General features: G+C 36.4%; 1 protein-coding gene across 1 annotated transcript in view; it reads right to left on the reverse strand.

The window, feature by feature from the left end:
* The window catches only part of LOC150102075 (uncharacterized protein CG3556-like), a 55,795-nt gene that overhangs the window by 8,930 nt on the left and 26,698 nt on the right, over positions 1–20,167 (reverse strand). The window contains exons 4-7 of the mRNA XM_090400145.1: positions 18,189–18,427; positions 15,991–16,256; positions 11,637–11,829; positions 1,313–1,493 (exon numbers count right to left, since the gene is read on the reverse strand). Of these exons, the coding sequence (XP_090256271.1) occupies positions 1,313–1,493; positions 11,637–11,829; positions 15,991–16,256; positions 18,189–18,427 (879 nt within the window). The remainder of the gene's footprint in view (positions 1–1,312; positions 1,494–11,636; positions 11,830–15,990; positions 16,257–18,188; positions 18,428–20,167) is intronic.

Below are 20,167 nucleotides of genomic sequence, written 5' to 3' on the forward strand. Positions count from 1 at the left end.
TCTCAAAGTCTGGAAAGCGTATCCCCAGGGGTACGCGAAAGGTCTTCAGACGTGGCAATTTTCGGCTATGCATCATTAACGCATGGAATCATATTTCTCAACAAATAGTGCAATTAGAGACAACTGGGATAAAATCGGCACTAACTAATGAATCACATCTCCCCTCCAACAGAAACTGCTGTTCAGACTCAAGCAAAACCATATCCCAAAACCGAAAATCCCCGCATGTATCTCGCACCACGATTTTTTAGCATTAATTTTGGGAAAAAAGTGCGAGTTATATTCGAGTTAATACTGTAATTTTAGCTTTCCAGTTCTTAAGTATGGATCATTGGTTAAAGACTGAATTTAAAATCCCCAAAAGAGAGCAATATGGCAAATACAAGTAGCTGTAAGCAAAAAGAAAATGTTGATATTGCATCTGGATCAAATGAAATTGATAAGGGTATGTCGTGTGACATCTCTAGAGAATCAACCAGGAAGAAGATGACAAATCTTCGTATAATATGAATTACTTGAAATGTGGGTTTTCATGGACGGGAAATGAAGAGGAATCTATTCCAAATTTTGTTCTATTAAAAATAAATCATATTTTTTGTTGACAAGAACATATAAATTCAAATAAAATAGACATTTACAATGAAATATACTTTATTTATTTATTATTTGATAAAGGGATGCTTGGTAATAATGAAAATTTAAGGAGTACGCGGATATCTGAAGTTTGAGAAACACTGATCTATAGCACTAGGAAAAACGACGTAGTGAGCTCTTTCATTGGTAAAGACCTTAGTTCGAGTCTCATGATCATCGCGAGAGGAATCTTTATATGGGCATTTTCAATCGAAGAAAAATAGCTTATCTTATACGGATTTTTCATCATATATGGAAGTCAATTACAGACAAAAACACCATCTACCATCTAATAATAATAAAAATATTATTATTAGATGGTAGATGGCATCGTCTATAAATGGTGAATGATATAGTGTGTTGGTGGCGTGGTCTGGATGGTGGATTATATATATATATATATAAGAGTGCAGTGGTAGCGTGACCTATTGCGATGAGTCGTCTTGGGGAGGTGCCACGCAATAATGATAACTAAAACGAGTTTTATGTTCAGCAACAGAAGATCAATCTTAGCTTCATTTTTAAGATGTTATTATTTCCCAAAACGAATTACATTGCAGGTCTGACTCGAAATTTAATTTTACGTTTTTGCTATACGAGAGATAGGAAAAACTTCCGCTTTCCCCCACCGGTTGTTGGAAATGAAGAAATTATGCATGATCAGAAGTAAAATTCTTACCTGAATCGGGAATCCATTTCAGCGGCGGCCTTCATGATTTCGAAAAATGAAGTGTCGACAGGAAGACGGAATATTATGCTGAAAGCGAAATCCGCTTTGTCGCCAATTTTTAGGACGTACTGCAAGTCAGTTTTGTTTCCCAACTTTCTCTCGAGAATTTCTAACGAATCGCCTTCTCTTCCTAAAAACAAAAAACAAAATTGTCGAGAAACTAATTTGAATGTCATTAATTCTACTGCCATACTTAATTTTATAATCGAAAGTTTACGTTATTAGTAAAACTAAACAAAAAGTTATGTTTAAAAAGAAATCCACTTCTTATTCTTTATAGAATAAAAATGCATCAGAGCCTTCTGTGAAAATGTCACAACCTGCTATCTAAAAATATAAAATCCCTTTTGATGCCGCATTACATACATGCAAAAAAAGTTTTCAAGTTGTACTGCTGGCAATTGCTTTTTTTTTTTTTTGTAACTTTCCCCCTTAATAATGATGTAAAAATTAAATTAGTCTTCACCTTTTTTTTTATTATTCTCATGCTAGACACACATAGCGAGTTTTAATGATTGCGTAATATTATGAAGTCCTTGACTTCATGATATATAACATGTAGTCCCTCCCACTAAATGCCACCCTCACCTTCTCGTGGTAGAACCTGTTATCACAAAGGATACTCTGGTGACCGGGTATCGGCGGTATAACCGAAACATCTACACGAGAGTAAACGCTTATGTATGAAATGCATACTGGATGTTGAGGTAGTAGCCCTACCAACAGAATAAGAACTCTCTGGGCTGAAAACCCGCAAGTCTCCGAAAATTTAAATACTGGTTTCAAGTCGTGTAAATGCAGAAATAGGACAGAGTCCTTGGTATTGACTAAAGCTTGGGAAAGTAGGATTCGAATTGGCTAATGGTAAGTTAAAACACATTGTCAAATTGGAAAACTAGCACAACTAAGAAAAGGAGATGGAAAAAAATAAAGTTGAATTATTGCGGGTTAGCGAAGTAAGATTGGATGGCACTGGTAGTAAAGTTTCCCACTTAGAATGTATTTCTTTATTCAGGAATACGTAACATAACTGATATGCATCAATTTGGAGTTGGAATCGTCATGAGCAAAAGAGTGTCAAGCAATGATTGGCTGTGAGCCACTTTCAGAACGAACAATAACAGTAAATATTAAAACTAAATTTGGAACACTAAGAGTTGTTCAGTGCTATGCCCCAACTGCGAATGCATCCTTTAAACAAAAAGAAAAGTTTTGCAGTCTGCTTGATGAAGGCACATGGTAACGAGAGCATGCTTCTCATGGGTGACTTCAACGCTAAATTTGATACAAATAATGAAGGGCTGGGGAATGTAATAAGCAAGCATGGTTTGGAAGAGAAATGTAAATGGTGAACTGTTGGTGGAACTGTGTAGCAAATATAACTTAGTAACTTTGAAGAAGAAACGTATTGCTATCGTTTTGCCAAAAGATCGTATTGCCATCAGCCAAAGGTGCAGGAAATTGTTATTAGATATCCGAAATAAAATAGGTGCTGATATTGGTTCAGATCATCACCTTATAATAGGATCTATGCAGTTATATATTGGAAAAAAATCATGAGGGCAAAAAATTTAATAGACGGAATTTTGATCTTGCTAAATTACAAAATGTTGATGTCTGTAATGAGTTTAAAATAAAGTTGAGGGAAAATATGGATATTAATTTTGAAGGAGGGGAGGAGAGGATCTAGAGCAGTGGTTCTCAAAGGGTGCGCCCTAGAAGATTTCCGGGTGCGCCCTGTAGTATTCCAGAGAAATATGTGTCCAGATATAAAAATAAATATAGTTACTCTATTATACCTTTTCATTACGGATATACCGCTCATCGACACATCCTTATTATGTTAATTAACAGCGGTTTTTCTTGCAAAGAGAACAAGAATATGGTTTATTCTTGTTGTGTATATTACTTATTTTAAAAATGTTGGAAGTTGCTGATATGTGCATATTACTTATTTTCAGATAAATACACTCAAATGAAATGGATAGATTTCTCAAAACGAAGCGTGATATTGAAGAATCAGATTCTGGAAGTGAGCAAAAGTTAAGTGCAAGTAAGAAAGCAAAATCGTGGCCTACTCGCAAATATAATGCTTTGGTTATTTAAGCTTTGGTTTCACTTGGACAGGAAGTGAAGATCATCCTTTGTCGATCATCCTTTGAAGATCATCCTATGTTTAGTATGTGGATGATTCACTTCTTCCTAGTAAATTGAGTAAACATTTTAAAACTATACACTCTAATTTACAAGATAAATCTGTAAGTTTTTCAAGTGATTTTCTGAACAGCAAACAAAAGCGGCATATTCTTTTAAAAGTATAATGACTGTTTCTGATAAAGCTCCAATCGCTTCTTATCAAGTCTCAGAACTGATCGCAAAAAATATGAAAGATCATACTTTAGGTGAGTCACTTATTTTATAAGTGACTCACCTAAAGTGCATGCAAAAAAAAAAATGGTCATTACAGTGCTAGGAAATGAAGCAGCAATGAAAATAAGCAAGATTCCTCTGTCCAACGATACAGTTCACAGGCGTATTATAGAAATGTCTTCTGATATCGAGAAAAATGTATGCAGTAATAAACTTCAGTATTCAAATTTTACGTTGCAAGTTGATGAGTCAACAGACATTACCAACAAGGCGCAACTCTTAGCATTCGTCCGTTTTATTATTGAAGATCAAATAATAAATCAGTTTCTTTTTTGCAAAGAATTAAGTGTGTCTACAAAAGGTGAGGACGTTTTTAACATTTTGAATAGCTATCTTTATAAATGGCAGTTAACATGGAAGTCGTGTGTAGGCATTTGTACAGTTGGAGCTCCTTCCATGGTAGGCTGTGTTAAGGGCCTTACATCTTTTGTAAAAAAACAAAATGAGAATGTTATCGTAACTCACTGCTTTCTTCATAGGGAGGCCTTGATGGCAAAAACATTGGGAGAAAAATTAAGAGAAGTTTTAGATCAAGTTGTTCAGATGGTAAACTTTATTAAAACAAGGCCTGTCATATTCGAAAAGCTTTGTATCGATATAGATTCACAACACAGACGGCTGCTTTTACACACTGAGGTGAGGTGGCTGTCAAGGGGGAAAGTACTTACTCGTGTACACGAGCTACGACAAGATCTTTCTGCGTTTTTTTTGAAGAGATAAAACAATTACATTTTTGTAACCTCCTTCGGTGCGAATTTTGGATTGCCAGGTTACAGTATTTGGCCGATATATTTCAGCAGCTCAATATTTTGAATACTAGTATGCAAGGGAAAGAAGAAAATATTCTCACATCCACTGACAAAATGAAAGCGTTTCAGAGAAAATTACAGATTTGGAAAAGAAAAGCTGTTGAAGGTAATTTGGAAATATTTCCATTGGTAAGTAACACTTGCATAAATGAAACACTTCCAATAATAGTTGAACATTTAACAAGTTTAGAAGAAAAATTGAGTTCTTATTTTCCATTACTTAACACTGAACAATACGATTGGATTAGAAACCCATTTATGGAAACTTCAAGTGATTTTGGTTTAACATTAACAGAAGAAGAACTGGCAGCTATATCCACTGATCGTGGATTGATGATTAAACATAAGGAATTGTCTCTTGAAGCCTTTTGGATTTCTATAAAAGAAGAATATGCGTCAATATCTAAAAACGCTTTGAACATTTTACTACAATTTTCAACATCACATTTATGTGAATTAGGATTTTCTACCCTCACCACAATTAAGTGTAAAAAGAGAGGAACTCTTCGATGTATTGACGAGGAAATGAAAGTTTGCCTTTCAAATATATGTCCAAACATTGAAGCAATCGCTAGGACACATCAATGTCATGTTTTTCATAAACACAAGAATGAATAAACTTATAAACTTAAGGTATGTTTCATTTTATTTTTTTTATCGTATTATTTTTTTTCTGTAATATTTGACTTAATTGTTATAACATATTTCTTAGAAATTTGTATATAGTGCGCTTACAATTATTTGTAGGATTTTAAATGCGCCCCGACTTCAAAAAGTTTGAGAACCACTGCTCTAGAGGCTAAATGGAAAAAGGTAAAACGTCCATGATACAGCAGAACATGTTTTAGGATATGCTAAAAGAAAGAAGAATGGGTATCGATAGAAATTTGGAGGCTAGTATGAAAGGGAATAAAAGCTGAAATTATGTGCAAGAAATAATCCCCAAAAGGAAAATGAACTTAAAGACAAATATAAGATTAAAAAGAAAGATTCAGAGTAGTGCTAGAAAAGATAAACAGGAATGGTTTGCAGAATTGGCATCGACAGCACAACATGTTGTAGACAAGTATAACAGTAGAGAGTTACACAGTATTATATTATAGGAATACTTTATGGAGAAGCCAAGAAAAAGAATGTCCCAGTGAAGGATCTCGATGGAAAAATTCTAATGTCAACAGAAGAACAGTTGGAAAAATGGAGACAGCATTCTTGTGAAATCTTGAAGCATAGCAGTGATAGAAGACAAACAGAAATAAAAAAGGGAGTAGATGAAATAAAAATTGATATCAGCCCACCAACTAAATTGGAAATAAAAAAAGCTATTAAAGAAATGAAAAATAGGAAAGCATCAGGACATGATGGTATCATAGCAGAGGTTCTAAAATCTGACACGATAACAATCACAGATATGCTCTACCCACTAATTCAAGATATCTGGGAAAAAGAGAAATTCCCTAAGGATTCGAATACAGAAATAATAGTAAAAATACCAAAGATAGGAGATTTAGGAAACTGTAATAATTGGAGAAGCATAAACCTACTATGTATCATTAGCAAAATTTTCTGCAAAATTATTCTTTCAAGAATCTTTAATATTTTAGATGAGGGCATGAGGAGAGAGCAACCTGGTTTTAGGCCAACTGATCATGCGTGGACCAAATTAACACCTTTAGAATAATAATCGAGCAGTCGGGTGAATTTAACTCGCCTTTATATTTGCTGTTTGTGGATTATGAATTTAAATATCGACTTTAATAGAATGTGATAAGAAGAATTTTGCTGAACTGAGACCAACAAGGATAAGGAACCAATGGAAAGCATATACAGACTCCTGGTGGAATCTGGGTAAGAAGAAGATGCACAGAAGTTTTAAAAATTCTTTATTGACTTGTGGAACATTCCTGAGTAGATCTATAGAAGAAAGAATGTCAGGAGGAAGATCTGTATGTTTTTTTAATGCATTTCCCAAGGTAAGTAAGGATTTTAACCCCACAACTCAGAAAATTCGGCTGACTGCAAACTCGTGCAATTTCGAACAATAACACCAGCTCCGGTTAGGATTATGAAAGAGTTGTGTTCCCCAATCTAGTCACCTTTAAGTCTAAAAATCAGTTGTTAAAATAAACTGAACTACTGATGATAATGAATGATACTTTATACGTTTCTTTCTTTCTTTACTAATACCAATTTTAGTTCATTATGCCGGTTTCAACCTCGTCCAATCCTTTCTGCATTTGAGCAAACTATCTGCTGTAAAAGAATGCAGTCAGGATATCTTAAGCCAGCACCTGTTTTTCGAGAAGCTTAATCTCGTGGGTGTCATTGAAGTTTACCACAGTAAAAGATCTAACTTTTTAAAGATAATCTCATTGTTATTTCATAGCCAAGTGCTATGCATTTAAACTCCAAAATTACTGAATTGCAATTTATTTCTTTATTATTTTTTTTCTTTTTGTATTCGGGTTTTTAAATGCTTGGTTTATTTATTGAAAGGACAGGAGGGCAAAGATGCCCTCCTGTCCTTTCCCCACACTCCATAAATTGAAAAATTCGTGAATTGAAATCCTGTATGACCTTTCTGAAGTTTAAGTCTCAATCATATCACCCACCTTTCTCCTGTTTGCTAGTGTCTGCAGTCTAACAAATTCTCAATCTGTCCTCATAATCAGTATTCCACAATCCTGATATCATTTTTAACACTCCTTTGCACTCTCTAAATATATCAGAATCACAATGGAAACCAAAAGACCCGACCTGCACACAATAGTCCAAGTGAGGACCTCTTATCAAGGTATTGTAAAGAGACAAAATAACATTCTCATCTTTACATGTAAATGTTCGTTTCAGCATTGCAATTATCTTTTGAGTTGTATTTGCAATCTTTGCCACATGGCCCCTGAACTTCAACTTGCTATCTACTAACATTCCACGATCCTTAGCCTCATCACTTTCTTCTAGCCTAATCCCACCAATATAATACGACATTGGATATCTAATCACACCGAAGTGAATGACTTTACATTGAAATGACATACATTTCCCAATGCCCGCAATTCTAGCCTGTTCAAATCGTTCTGCAAGTACTGCATATCAGCAGCATTCCTGATTACTCTACCTATCTTTGCATCATCAGCAAATAACTGTAGGTCACTTGTCAAATTCATCCCGATATCATTAATTGTATATTGTATACAATGAATAGATTGTATAGATTGACTAAGATTAAACCAAGCACTGATCCGTGTGGTACACCATGGTTACCTTAAATCTTGCAGATTCACGTCCCTCATATACCATCTCTTGATATCATCAGTCACCCATCTTCTTATCCACACTAATATTCTATAATCCGAACTCATATTCTCTAGTTTATTCAACAGTCTAACATGCTGTATTCTGTCAAAAGCCTTTGACAAAAAAAGGCTTTGATACTTAAGCAAAGTCCAAAGTTATCATGGTGTATCCATTTCCCTTGTCTAGTTCAATGGTAACATTGTTATAGAATGTTAGCAAGTTGCTAACTTGCTAAAACATGACCTTCCCTTAGTAAACCCATGTTGTTCATTGCAAAGTAGAGATTCACTGTCAACCCATTTCTGAATGCGGGCCTAGACCAATTTTTCCAAATTCTTCACCACCACTCCTGAGATACTAATTGGTCGATAGTTGGTTACATCGGTCTTTGCACTATCCTTGTGCATTGGATTTACCATGCATTCCTTCCATTACTGCAGAATCTTCCCTGTTCTGAGACTCATATTAAACAGCCTGGTCTAAGGAATAGCCAGTTCAGCTGAACACTTCTTTTTAGCACATGTGCTGATATTCCATCAGTCCCTGTTGCTGAATTCTTATTCAGTTTGTGTACGAGGTCTGATAACTCGTCCTCATACACCTCAGTTTTTTAATTCAGTGAAGTGGTAGCGGTGAGCTCAATGTCGCGTTCACCAACTTGATAGCTTTTAACAAAATGGGCACTCATTAGTTCTCTTCTGCATCTGTAACCTTCACGCCATCTGCATTTAGAAGAGTTATTGTTTCATATTCTTTCTTTCTTTTACTTACAATATATCGATTTTACTTACAATATATCGATAATTCTATATATATCAATATATATAGAATTATTGTGGGATGTCTTTATTTAGCACGCAGAGCCAGTTTTTTTTCATTCTCAGACTTTGCTTTCCGTACGACACTTGTGACTATTCTAGCCTGTTGCTTATAATTTTCATAATGCACATCATCCTTATGCACACGGTTTTCCTACCACATTATCCCTTTCTTACGAATCTTTTGCTTAATAAGATGACACATCCATTTGCCTCCTACTCTATTTATTCTTCTAACCCTAGGGACACACTCTCATATAATATCATTTAAGTATTGTTTAAATGCTTCCCATGCACTGTCGATATTCCCACCCATCAACCGATCCCATTCCACTGAACTCAGTATACTCCTCAGTTGGTCATAATTTCCTGCTTGGTAGTTCAGCATGTCACCTTTTCTGAATGGAACATTCCGAAGCGTAGTCACTTCTCAAGTAAGTACCGCATGATCACTGTCACCAACTGGAGGCAGAATAGTTACGTCTTTAACCGAAACACACTCTGAACACTATAATCAAATCTAACACTCTTTGTCCTCAAGTTCCTTCTGTCACATACGACTTGAGGAAGTTGTCCTACAACGGCTCAATAAATGCATTTTCATTCTTCTCACGAGATTCTACTGCTACCCAATCAATATTTGGATAATTAAAATCTCCCATTATGATTACTCTTTCCGCGCTCATCTTTTCTATTTGGTGATGCATTTCTTCATCACTAGCAACCGATCCACAAGGTCTGTAACAACACCCCACTATGTAATTGATCTTGTTAGAATCCACCTCACACAGATGTCTTCAAATTCACTGCCACTTGATTGTAGTACTAGTACTTCAATCATCGGACTCAACTCTAATTGGATTCAGGTCATCCGGTATCATTAGCAAACACGCCGCTCCTCTTATATTCTCTATATTCTTCAAAAAATGTTCCCTTTACACACGATACCAGTTAGTAGGTCTGATTCTGACAGCCAGGTCTCACTAATTCCTACAATCTGAGGTCCCAACATACTGCATAAGGCAACAAACTCTACCCCTTTGTTTCTGATACTCCTAGCATTCGTGTACAGACATGATAATCTACCTTTCATTTTCTTTTGTATACTCTTATCTACAGTCTGCATGACACAGTTGGACAACTTGCAGATCTCTATTCTTCCCTTATACACGTAGACATCTTTGCACATGTTTGATGAGTCAGAACCGGATGAACACAAAGTCGAAATCGTTCCCTTCTCTTCAACATTTCCATGATAAAGCCCATTTCATCATTACCACAGTTATATAACATTGTTGCTCTTGGTGAATGTTACGAACTTAGTAGCGAAGATGCAGGAGACAAGGTTGAGATGGTCTGGTCATGTGATGAGGAAGGAGGACGAATATGTGGGAAGAAAGGTCATGCAGATGGATTTGCAAAGAAGGAGGATGCGTAGGCGGCCAAAGAAGAGATGGAGGGAGCTGGTAGAAGAGGACTTGAGGATGAAGAACTTGGATGTGGTGATAGCCCAAGACAGGAGGATGCGGAGAAGACTCATTATCAACAATGACCCCACTTAAGTGGGAGAAGCTGCAGAAGAAGAAGAAGAAGATATAACATTTTCGCTTTATACACTCAAATTCTCATCATTCCTCCCTTTATAATTTAGTTTCCTGACTCTATGTGTTAGGTCTCATACCAGTTATTAGTTTTTCTAGACTCCTGATGCCAAACGCATTGAGGTGTAGACCATCCCTCTTATACAAATCCAATCTTCCCTCAAACTCACTCCACACATCCAAAAACTCGTATCCTTTCCTTCCACACAGTCTACGCCTCGAATCGTTTGCGATCACAGCCCTTCTTCGTAATTCATTTTTTTCATAGGTAAAATAAATAGGTAAAAAAAAGAGGTAAAATACTAACGATTTTCGCTTTCTCACACTTCACTCTCGCTTCTTCCAACAACCCTTTCATATCCTCTCTCATACTGAGCTTATTTAATTCAATTTATTTAATTATTCGAATTTGAGTTAATTAATTCAAATTGGGTCAAATAAGTCCCAGTTTCAGCAAAGTTATTTGTAAATTAGGTGATCTTAAATCCTACAGGGCTGTTCGAGAAACATTTTGGCTTCAAAGAGACGGTCGTCAGTTTAAATTGAAACAACAGCGAAGTCTGATAATTTTGGTTACTTATTGGAAATGAAACTTCTAAACTAAATCGAATTTTTACAATTAAGAATCACTTCAAATCACACAAAGCTCAACTAAATAATTTTCTCGTTGATGCTTCAGTACAGTAGTTACTACGTAACTAATTTAACTAGCAAGTATCAAATTTGTTCCAGCAACGCACTAATCAATCAGTGAGATGCAGTCTCGATGTTCACGTGTTTGCATTTCGATCTAGTACGCTTCGATAACTCACCTCGGGAACGTTCTGTTGAGCCGCGTTTATAAATTTCAAACCATAATGGATGTTTTAATTAATCTAACTTAATATAAAGTAAAAATGCACAATAATGACAGTTTCTGGGACGTAAGCTTCATGGAGCTCCTATTTTAACACCAAAGTGCAATGCGTTAGCACAGTTAGTGAAAAGGGAGAGATGTGTATATGCCAACCGCGTTACATTGGAGGATATTTACTCTTGTTTGGAAAGAGTACTAAGCAAAACAAAACCTGAATATTCTTGAAAGAAAAGAATTACCATCCTGTAAAAAGTTCAAAAATTAGTTACATGAAGTTTTTTTGGACTCGATATATCGAAGAAGGATGAATTTTTTTTGTACATTAGAAACATAAACTGTTTAGAATATAATGCAATAAAATTTAAAAATTTGATTTAAACATGAATATTAAAATACACAAAAAGATTAAGAAGAAAGCACGCCGAATACATGAAAAAAAAAACTCTTGGTTTAAATGCCATTTACCTGTCATAATTTGACGGCCTGAACAGTTAACTTCAGCTAAGTCCAGGAGACTCATTTCGTTAAGAACAGGAAGTGCGAAATAAGTGGACAAGAAAGATCCAAAGGAACCGTCTCTTTCTTGGAAAGACCGAAGATAATTTGCGGCTCCGTCAATGTCCCATTCGTATCCAATTTCTCCTGCAGCCAACAGGGTCTGAAAAAATATGCAACGTGCTTTAAAAAAAAGAGTTATTTTTTAAATTTAAAATTAATAAGCTTTAAAATTTTTCAAAATATTCCAACCGTATTGAGACGTGAGCAGTATCATGTCGAAGTTTCTGGAACACGATATATAGACATTGGACCTGTTCCCTCAGCCAGACGGCTGGTGGGGGATAACTGTATGCTACCATACTAGGGAGATGATTATGAGCAAGGTGGTTTCCCGTTGCATTCAATGACGTAGTATATTTTATGACTGTCAGCCCTTTGTATTCACTGGACCGGTTTGCCTGTTTTGAGGTATGAAAACCCAAGATACGTGTAGAAAAAACCTCCACCTCCGTATGAGACCGGTTAACTCACCTTTTGTTGAAAGAGACCAAATACAGGTTCCTCAGGTCAGTGACGGGAATCGAACCCACGTCTTTCCTGGCCAAAGGGCTTCGTCTCTATTGACTGAGCTACAGAGACTCCACGCTATAAATAAATAATTTACCAGTTAAATTAATTATTTACAACCGACGTTTCGTAGTTTTAAGTTAGCATTATCAGAGGCAATTTAACACTGCACCCCAGTGAAGATACAAAGTAAAATGACCTGGATAACAAGTCACGTGCGAAGATGGCGACAGTGGCCCTCCTCGTGGTGATTTCTGTTGTTGATGCTGATGGGTAGATAAGGCAATGCACCAAAATCTATCGAGAATCATGCTATGAGTTTTGTTACGATTGATCGGGTACTATAGAACTTGTGTCACATCCAGGAACACTATTTCCGATTTCAACCAATATTTGTAAAGTAGCCTTGCTTTATTCCATATTATGAAGTGGTCTTTCTCTAAGATATGCTGGGATAGTCCATTTTTGGTTCTCTATTCCAGATTATGTCTTTTTTTCCGGACCAAAGGAGTTCGTCCTGACTGTCCAAAATGTTGAGTTCCACACTGGCAGGGGATGCTGTAGACACGTTGGAAGGAGAGAAGGTCCAGGCGATCCTTGATCTGTCTTAGGTAGATATTTTATTTAGAGGTTTGTGTGCTGTTCTGATTCTGTATCGGTTCAGAATACTTCATCGTGAGTAGGTTTAGATGTTTAATGGTCTACGCACCCTCTCAACGTTTGTGGGCAAAATCTCAGGCTTTTGTGTGGGTGAATATCAACATTCTCTTTTTAAGTTGAGAAAAGATCAGGTTTCATGAAATATTAAAAGAGACAAGTGAAAAGCTACTCCACTACAAACGATTTGTTCGCAGAAGATTTCGACGTGTAGTAAAACACCAAATGAAGAATTCGTGCGGTAGGTAATGGAAAGGCATCGAAGAACTGTTATCACTCTTGGTGATTTACATGGAAGTTGCAAGGTCATCCTCACATCATTCAAGTTCTAGGCAAATGTTTACGATAGCTGCATGCAAGAATAAATGACGTCTCAAGGACCAAAGAGTTTGATGATCGGTTGGACGAAACAGATCCCAACACGACGAATATATTCGGGAAATCGCAAATTTGAGAGATGTCCTTCAAAAATATTTTTAAACCAAAAGATTTACCACAACGACACCACATCGCAGTTTTACATATTGAAGCTTATTTGGTTTGGTATTTTGAACTTTCCGAGTGGCTTCCTTTTCCTCTTAAAAAAATAAAATTTAAGTTACACCTTCTTCAAATGACATACACTGTCAACGAGAAAGAGACAAATTTCACACTACTTTGACTTTACCAGAGAAGAAAGTGATGGAAAATATGAATACGATCTTCCATTCTGATGCAAGATAGTTTTCAGTGACAAGTCAAGTTTCCTCTAGATCTGTCGCGCTAAGAGTAACTGGTTGCAGTATGCTGAAATTCATCTTGGTGGTGATATTCATTCCGAACACATTGGAAGATTCCCGGAATTAAAGGTTTAAGCATTTCAATTTCTCGAAATTCAGTTTAATTAAGCTAATCATGGAAACCTGTATAGAAATGTATTAAGTTGAGAGGAAAAACTGGAGTTTCTGGGAGCAGAAATACAGATAACAATAATTAGTTTGAGACAAATTGTTTCATGCTGACGAAAAGTCAGCTACTGGAACAAATCTGAAAACACACCCCAACTCAACATCACCAGAGTTAAAGATCGGTACTATCAACATAAGAAGCCTGAATGGCAAAGAAATGGAGCTAGCTGAGGAATTAGATAAGTACCAGATCGACATAATAGGGGGTGACAAACAAAAAAGAAAGACAAAAACTGGTAAGATCTTTCTGAACAATAAATACAAAATGTTATATTCAGGAAATGCCAATCAAGGAAAAGAAGCCGTAGTATTCAACACAAAATACGAGGCTAATCTTCTTGAATGGCAGGCAGTCTCAAGTAGAGTGATGTGGGCAAATATCAGAATGGGGAATTTGACAATGAGATTTATTTTTGCCTATTGGCACACAGACGGTTCTACTAAGGTAGAAGTGGAGGAAGTTTTGAGGCTTTAGAGAAAGCACCTGACACAATGAAAAAAGGAAACGTTGATCCTTGTTGGGGATCTAAATAGCAGAGTAGGAAATGATTGTCAGACATACAAAAATATTTTGGGAAAATTTGGAGAAAAGAGAAAAGAGAATCAGAAGGCCTGGACAGAGGGAAGAATTCCTGATGATTGGAGTAGAGCTCTCATAGTACCCCCCCCCCCCCCAAAAAAAAAAGGAAATAAAACTGAATGTGAGAATTACAGAGGTATTTCCCTACTGAGTATTCCTGGTAAAATGTACTTAAGTATACTTGAGAAACGGTTCAGAAGGATTGTGGAAGAAAAGCTGGTGAAGAACAAGCTGGATTCAGGCCAAATAGAGACTGTCAGGATCAGATCTTCACTCTACAACAGATAGTTGAGAAATCATCGGAATATAACAAAGATCTGTATTTAAGTTTTGTCGATTTTGAAAAGTCATACGACAGGGTGCCAAGAGAGAAGCTGTGCAATACGCTACAGTTATATGGTGTCAATGGGGCATTATATCAAGCAATACTTAGTCTTTATTTGAGTTGTAAATCAGCATTTAGGATTGAAGGAAGTACAGAAGATGGTTTAATGTTAAATCTCGTGTGAGACAAGGATGTACATTATCTACTCTGTTATTCATTATCTATGTTGATCACATTATGAAGGAAAGTGGTATTAAACCTGATATCAACATTGGAGGTGTTAATCTCAGCTCTTTGATTTATGCAGATGATGTTATACTTCTAAATAAATCCGTTACAAGTCTGTAAGATTCCCTGACTAAATTGAATAACTGTTGTAATAGATATGGTATGAAGGTCAGCAATAAAAAGACAAAGACAATGAAAATAAGCAGAATTAAATATGATGAACATACAAAAATATGTCAACGCAGTTGAAGATATCAACTGCGTGGTGAACGGAGAAACTGTGGAACAAGTTAAATATTTCAGCTGCTCAGGCACGATTTTTAGTAAAGATGGTAAATTAAATATGGAAATAGACAAGGGAATCAACAAAGCTGGTATAGTTGGAAGTCAACTGAATAAATTCATATATAATAAGAGAGAAATTAGTCGGAACACTATATTAGCTGTATACAAGACCGTGTTCAAACCAGTTTTAACTTATGGATCTGAGAGCTGGGTCAGAAGTAAAACACTTGACCAAAGACTAGAGACCGCTGATATGAGAGTCCTGAGAAAGATTAGAGGCGTGAACAGATGGCATCAATGGCAATATCATATTAAAAACGAGGATATTAGGAAAGAACTGACCATTGTCTGCATCCAGGAATGCGTTAGCAGAGCTAATCTCAGGTGGTATGGTTACTTAAACAGAATGGGCGAAGAAAGATTAGCAAAACAAGTGTTCTCTGCCAGGTTGCTAAGAAAGAGATCCAGAGGAAGACCAAGATATAGATGGATTAATACAGTAAAAAGTGCCTTAGAAGATAGAAATATAAGCTCTGATAATGTTCGAGTCTAGACAAGTAACAGACTGATTTGGAGGAAAATTGTAGATAGGAAGTTAGTAATATGTAAGTTTTTCATGTAGTACTATGATATCCTGTACACCCCTTAAGGGTGCATGGCAGGAATTTGATGATGATGATGATGATGATGAAATTCTTTCATTCTATTTAACTGTGAAATTGGTTTGGTTACCTGCATCGCCAAAGCCGTCGTGTACACCTGACCAAATCCTCCGTCAGATTCTTGCTGCTTAATGAGGTTTCGAACACCTTCCACTGCTACGTCGACCAATTCCTTGCTGCTATTCAATAACTCGTTCTCTTGTTCAGAGTAAGATGGAGTTGGAGTGTCGTAGTTGCTCGCATTGGCCGTTATTTGAATTTTCTTTTCGACAAGTTCCCTTCCTGCCGCACATATTAACGCCATCAAGGACAGAATCTTCTTGTCATTTTGACTGACTATAGGAGAAAGAGAAAACTGCATAAACATTTCAAGACACTCATACTACACAATCATTACTAAAGATGTTTGTGTTGTGTTTCTGTAGGTATCAAAGACTTTACGTGATCGGTAAGCTCGTCCCTTATTAAACTCACAGAGAAACAAAAAATAGGACTGCATTCCTTACTCATTCATTACAAAATATTTTTTAATAAAAATGAATATTTCAAAATACTGCCTTTCTTCTTTATTATTTCGCAATTTAATTTCCATATTTTAGTTAGCATTCGTTGAAACTGGGACCACTTTCTCATTTCCATTAAATAGCAGCTTTTTGCTTATTTTAGGAAAGTAAATCACAGCCATTAATGAGAAACCTTCAAAAACGTGGCATGCAAACAACGGATATGAACTTCGAGATGCATAAAAACACCACTGGGTAATGCCTATTAATGAACCCCTCATGGTTTTATAGCATGCCAGGAAAATGACTCCAGTAATAGGGACATTCCTACCACACTATGGACAATGGGGCTCTCATAATTGTGATAGGAGAATTGCCCTACAAGAAAAGTTCTATTAGTTGTCACTGAATCCAAATTCTTACTCAAATCAGCCATGGCAAATTATTATCTTTTTAAAGATGTTTAAAGTCTTACACAGTCTATCAAGCGTTCTTCTGTCTTTTGTATTTTTCTGGCTATCGAGTGATTCCAATACAGATTGGGGGGGGGGGGGGGTAAGATTTTGTTAGCCATGTTCGTGACCAATCTTAGACCATTTTCTATGAAAGAATGTATTCAGCTGATCACAGCATAACACTGGAATGGTTTCCCTCCTTTTATTTGCATTAAGATGACCACGGACACGTCAGCTAAATGTGGCATTTCACTTATCTACTTCATTCAAAGAATTTAAGAACTGGAGAGAAACATTCGTTCAAATAACACATCGTATAAAGTCGACAAGAAAATTATTAGTGAGGACCTTTTTACAGATTGACATCAGTTACAGCTTTTTCTCACCCACAATTTAGAAAAAAAAAAACAATGCAGCGTTCGATATCAGCAGTGACCAATGTGGTCAAAAATGGAAAATGAGAAGAATAGGCCCCAGTCTCGATTTCCATAAAAGAGCTGTTGAATAAAAAAAAAACATCCTCCAAAACAATTGCAGGCTTTAACTTGCATATAGCAGCAAGTCTGAAAGCGTAAATGGAGTGGCAAACGTGATACACACACTTTCAGATTTGGTAGGGCGACTGCCACGAGAACTCATTTACACCAATGAATATCATTCACTTGCTAACTGCTGGGGCTGGGTTATCGTGCAGAAATGCTTCTCCTGGTTTACACTAGGATCTCTCGCCCTAGTACTGAACCCAGACGGGTGTACATTGGCCATGGTGCTGATATTTGGGTAATTCTCTGTTACACTGTGAGTCCTACCTTGAGAAGTTCTTCAAAACTTTGTTTCTTATATTTCGGACTGTATTTTAGAAAGTTTTGTTATTGATTATGAAACGACGTTAGCAGCGATCAAAGGAACAAAACGAACTTGAAAGGTAGAAACGAAAAACAACGCGAGAACGCGAGATCTATCGTTACATTAATTCCAGTAATTTTTGAAATAATGGGAACCGTGAAAATATGATAAGCTATCATTTAAGTTCGTTAATAATAGGGAGAGAATAACACATCAAAGCGTGATGATAAAGAAGACGGACTATTTCTAAGCGTTTTCTGAAGTGAAATTATTTAAACTCTCTTTTCGAAAGGACAAATTCTGAACTTCATTCTTGGTTGTGGAGGCGAAAAATCCCTGTATGTCAGTAGAAAGTGATGACTTTTAGAGGTTCGAGTGTGCTAGATCGAATAGAGAAGGGTTGGGAAAGGAGAAATGTTAGATGTATTCGAGCATTGCAATGCCACTGTCATGCTGATACTTACCACCCCAAGAAGGCTGTGACCAATTGGAACGAAGAGTTTCGATGAGACCATCGGTGTGATTCTTAGTTAGAGTTTCTCCACTTAGGCAAAGACTGAGAGCTACAGTGGGATAATCGGAATTTGGGTGATCTTTCAACATGTCCACGAGATTGAATCCGTGGAAATCTCGTGGGTCAAGGCATACCGCGAGCATGGCGTTGATGTAGTTAGCCAGCTCTGTAGGGCGAACCTCTTTCTTCCTGCAAAGACAAAATAACTACAATATTGAGTGATTAGTAATGTAATTGTTTATTTTAGTTTAAATAGACGAGATCAGTAGAATCTTTTGAAAAGAATAAACTCTTTTCCCAAATTTCCGAAAGAAAAAAAAACAATGTTCACTCTTTGGAACTTTATTATTTCTTAATACAGTTCATTTATCTCCGTATCTTTGCAAATGTTACATGCTGCAAACCTTTACTACAGAGATCGGAACGCAATTCGTTTCGCCAACAAGACTCTGTAGAAAGTAGAAATGGAAGAAATCGAAACAAAAACAGGATAAAAAAAACTGTTTCGTCATCAAAATGTATTAGAATCAATATGAAGTTATGTTCGTAGAATAGTAGAAAGAGTATTGAGGACTCATTTCAGCTGTTAAGAGTTTAATTTGATCCCATGAAATGAAATGAAAATAAGAGAAACCTCGGACTGTTCAGTAATTTATATGTAAATTGGACCCGAATTCAAACTACGTTTAAGTCTGTTTTCCATCCCACTATTAAATATAAATTCATAAATAACTCTTCTCACTGGTCTATTATTTCTCAAAAAGAAGTAGGTGGAGCTCTTTTAGCTGTTTTTAACATTTGTAAGTTGGTAAGCAACCAGTCTCAACTTCCTAATGGTCATTGAGCACCTCCGTAGCTCGGTCAGTTTCAGCGAGGCTGTTTAGTTGGAAAGACCTGGGTCCGAATCCAGTCTAGTACACCAAGAATCTTTATGAGGGCATTTCAGCTGAAGGTTAGTTAGCCAGTTTCATATGGTGAAGGTTTTACTCTCGGAAACGTATCGTCCCTCGGATTTATCGTCCTTCAGAACAGGCAAAGCTGCCATTAGAACACACGCAATTAACATACACTGCCTAAGTAGGAAACTACAGTTGACCCCCTGCCGGAATCATAAAACCAGGCCAGAAACCAATGGACAGAATAGTGTAGTGGCACCCACAGCAGTGTACTGGTTAAGGGACCTGCTCCATCCAGGCACCAGCTAAGGGATAAAAAAAATTGTGACTGGTAATTGAGATATCAACGATTTAGTGACTTGAGGAGAGGAAGGGAATCTACCAAAATGAAACAATACTGTAATCCTAAATTGTAAGATTACTTTCCACGTGTGAGTTATACCCTTTATTTTTTTATGAATTTCGTGGTTAAAATCCACAGTTTCCGAGAGGGATAAACCTGCAGAAAGCAGGTTTTCGATCTCAGAAAACGAGGTAGAAAAATAGTTTCCATTCGGCGACTTGAATCTGACTTATAAACATTAACTTGGAACATGTTTGATTATTACGAAACCAATATGGTCTGTGATTGAAGTCGAAACTTTTAATGAAAGAAAATGAGCAAGGTAATATTACAAGCAAGGTGAGTGATTGAATATAACTTTGTTAGTATACACATACGAGCTTCAGAAGAGGAAATAAAAGATGAATCCCATGAAAAACGAACCTTCGAAAATTTCTACGAAAGGATATTCTATTAATTTATTTCAACGCAAAACTTAGAAAGGAACAAAACTTATTGGAACGCAAAGCTTCAGGAAGACCCAAATTTAACGCGAAAGATAGATTAATTTGCCGGCATGTTGAAATTGAATAATATATCTATGATTTTTGAGGAAGAATATACGCAACATGTGGAAATCTGCTGGACATAGATTTAACCAAATACGTCCTATCTTTAAAATAAACAGGAGATGCGTTTAGAATATCCGGA

The sequence above is a fragment of the Typopeltis vanoorti genome, chromosome 11, assembly GCF_054136105.1.
Source record: "Typopeltis vanoorti isolate ZY-2024b chromosome 11, IOZ_Tvanoo_1.0, whole genome shotgun sequence".
NCBI lineage: Eukaryota > Metazoa > Arthropoda > Arachnida > Uropygi > Thelyphonidae > Typopeltis > Typopeltis vanoorti.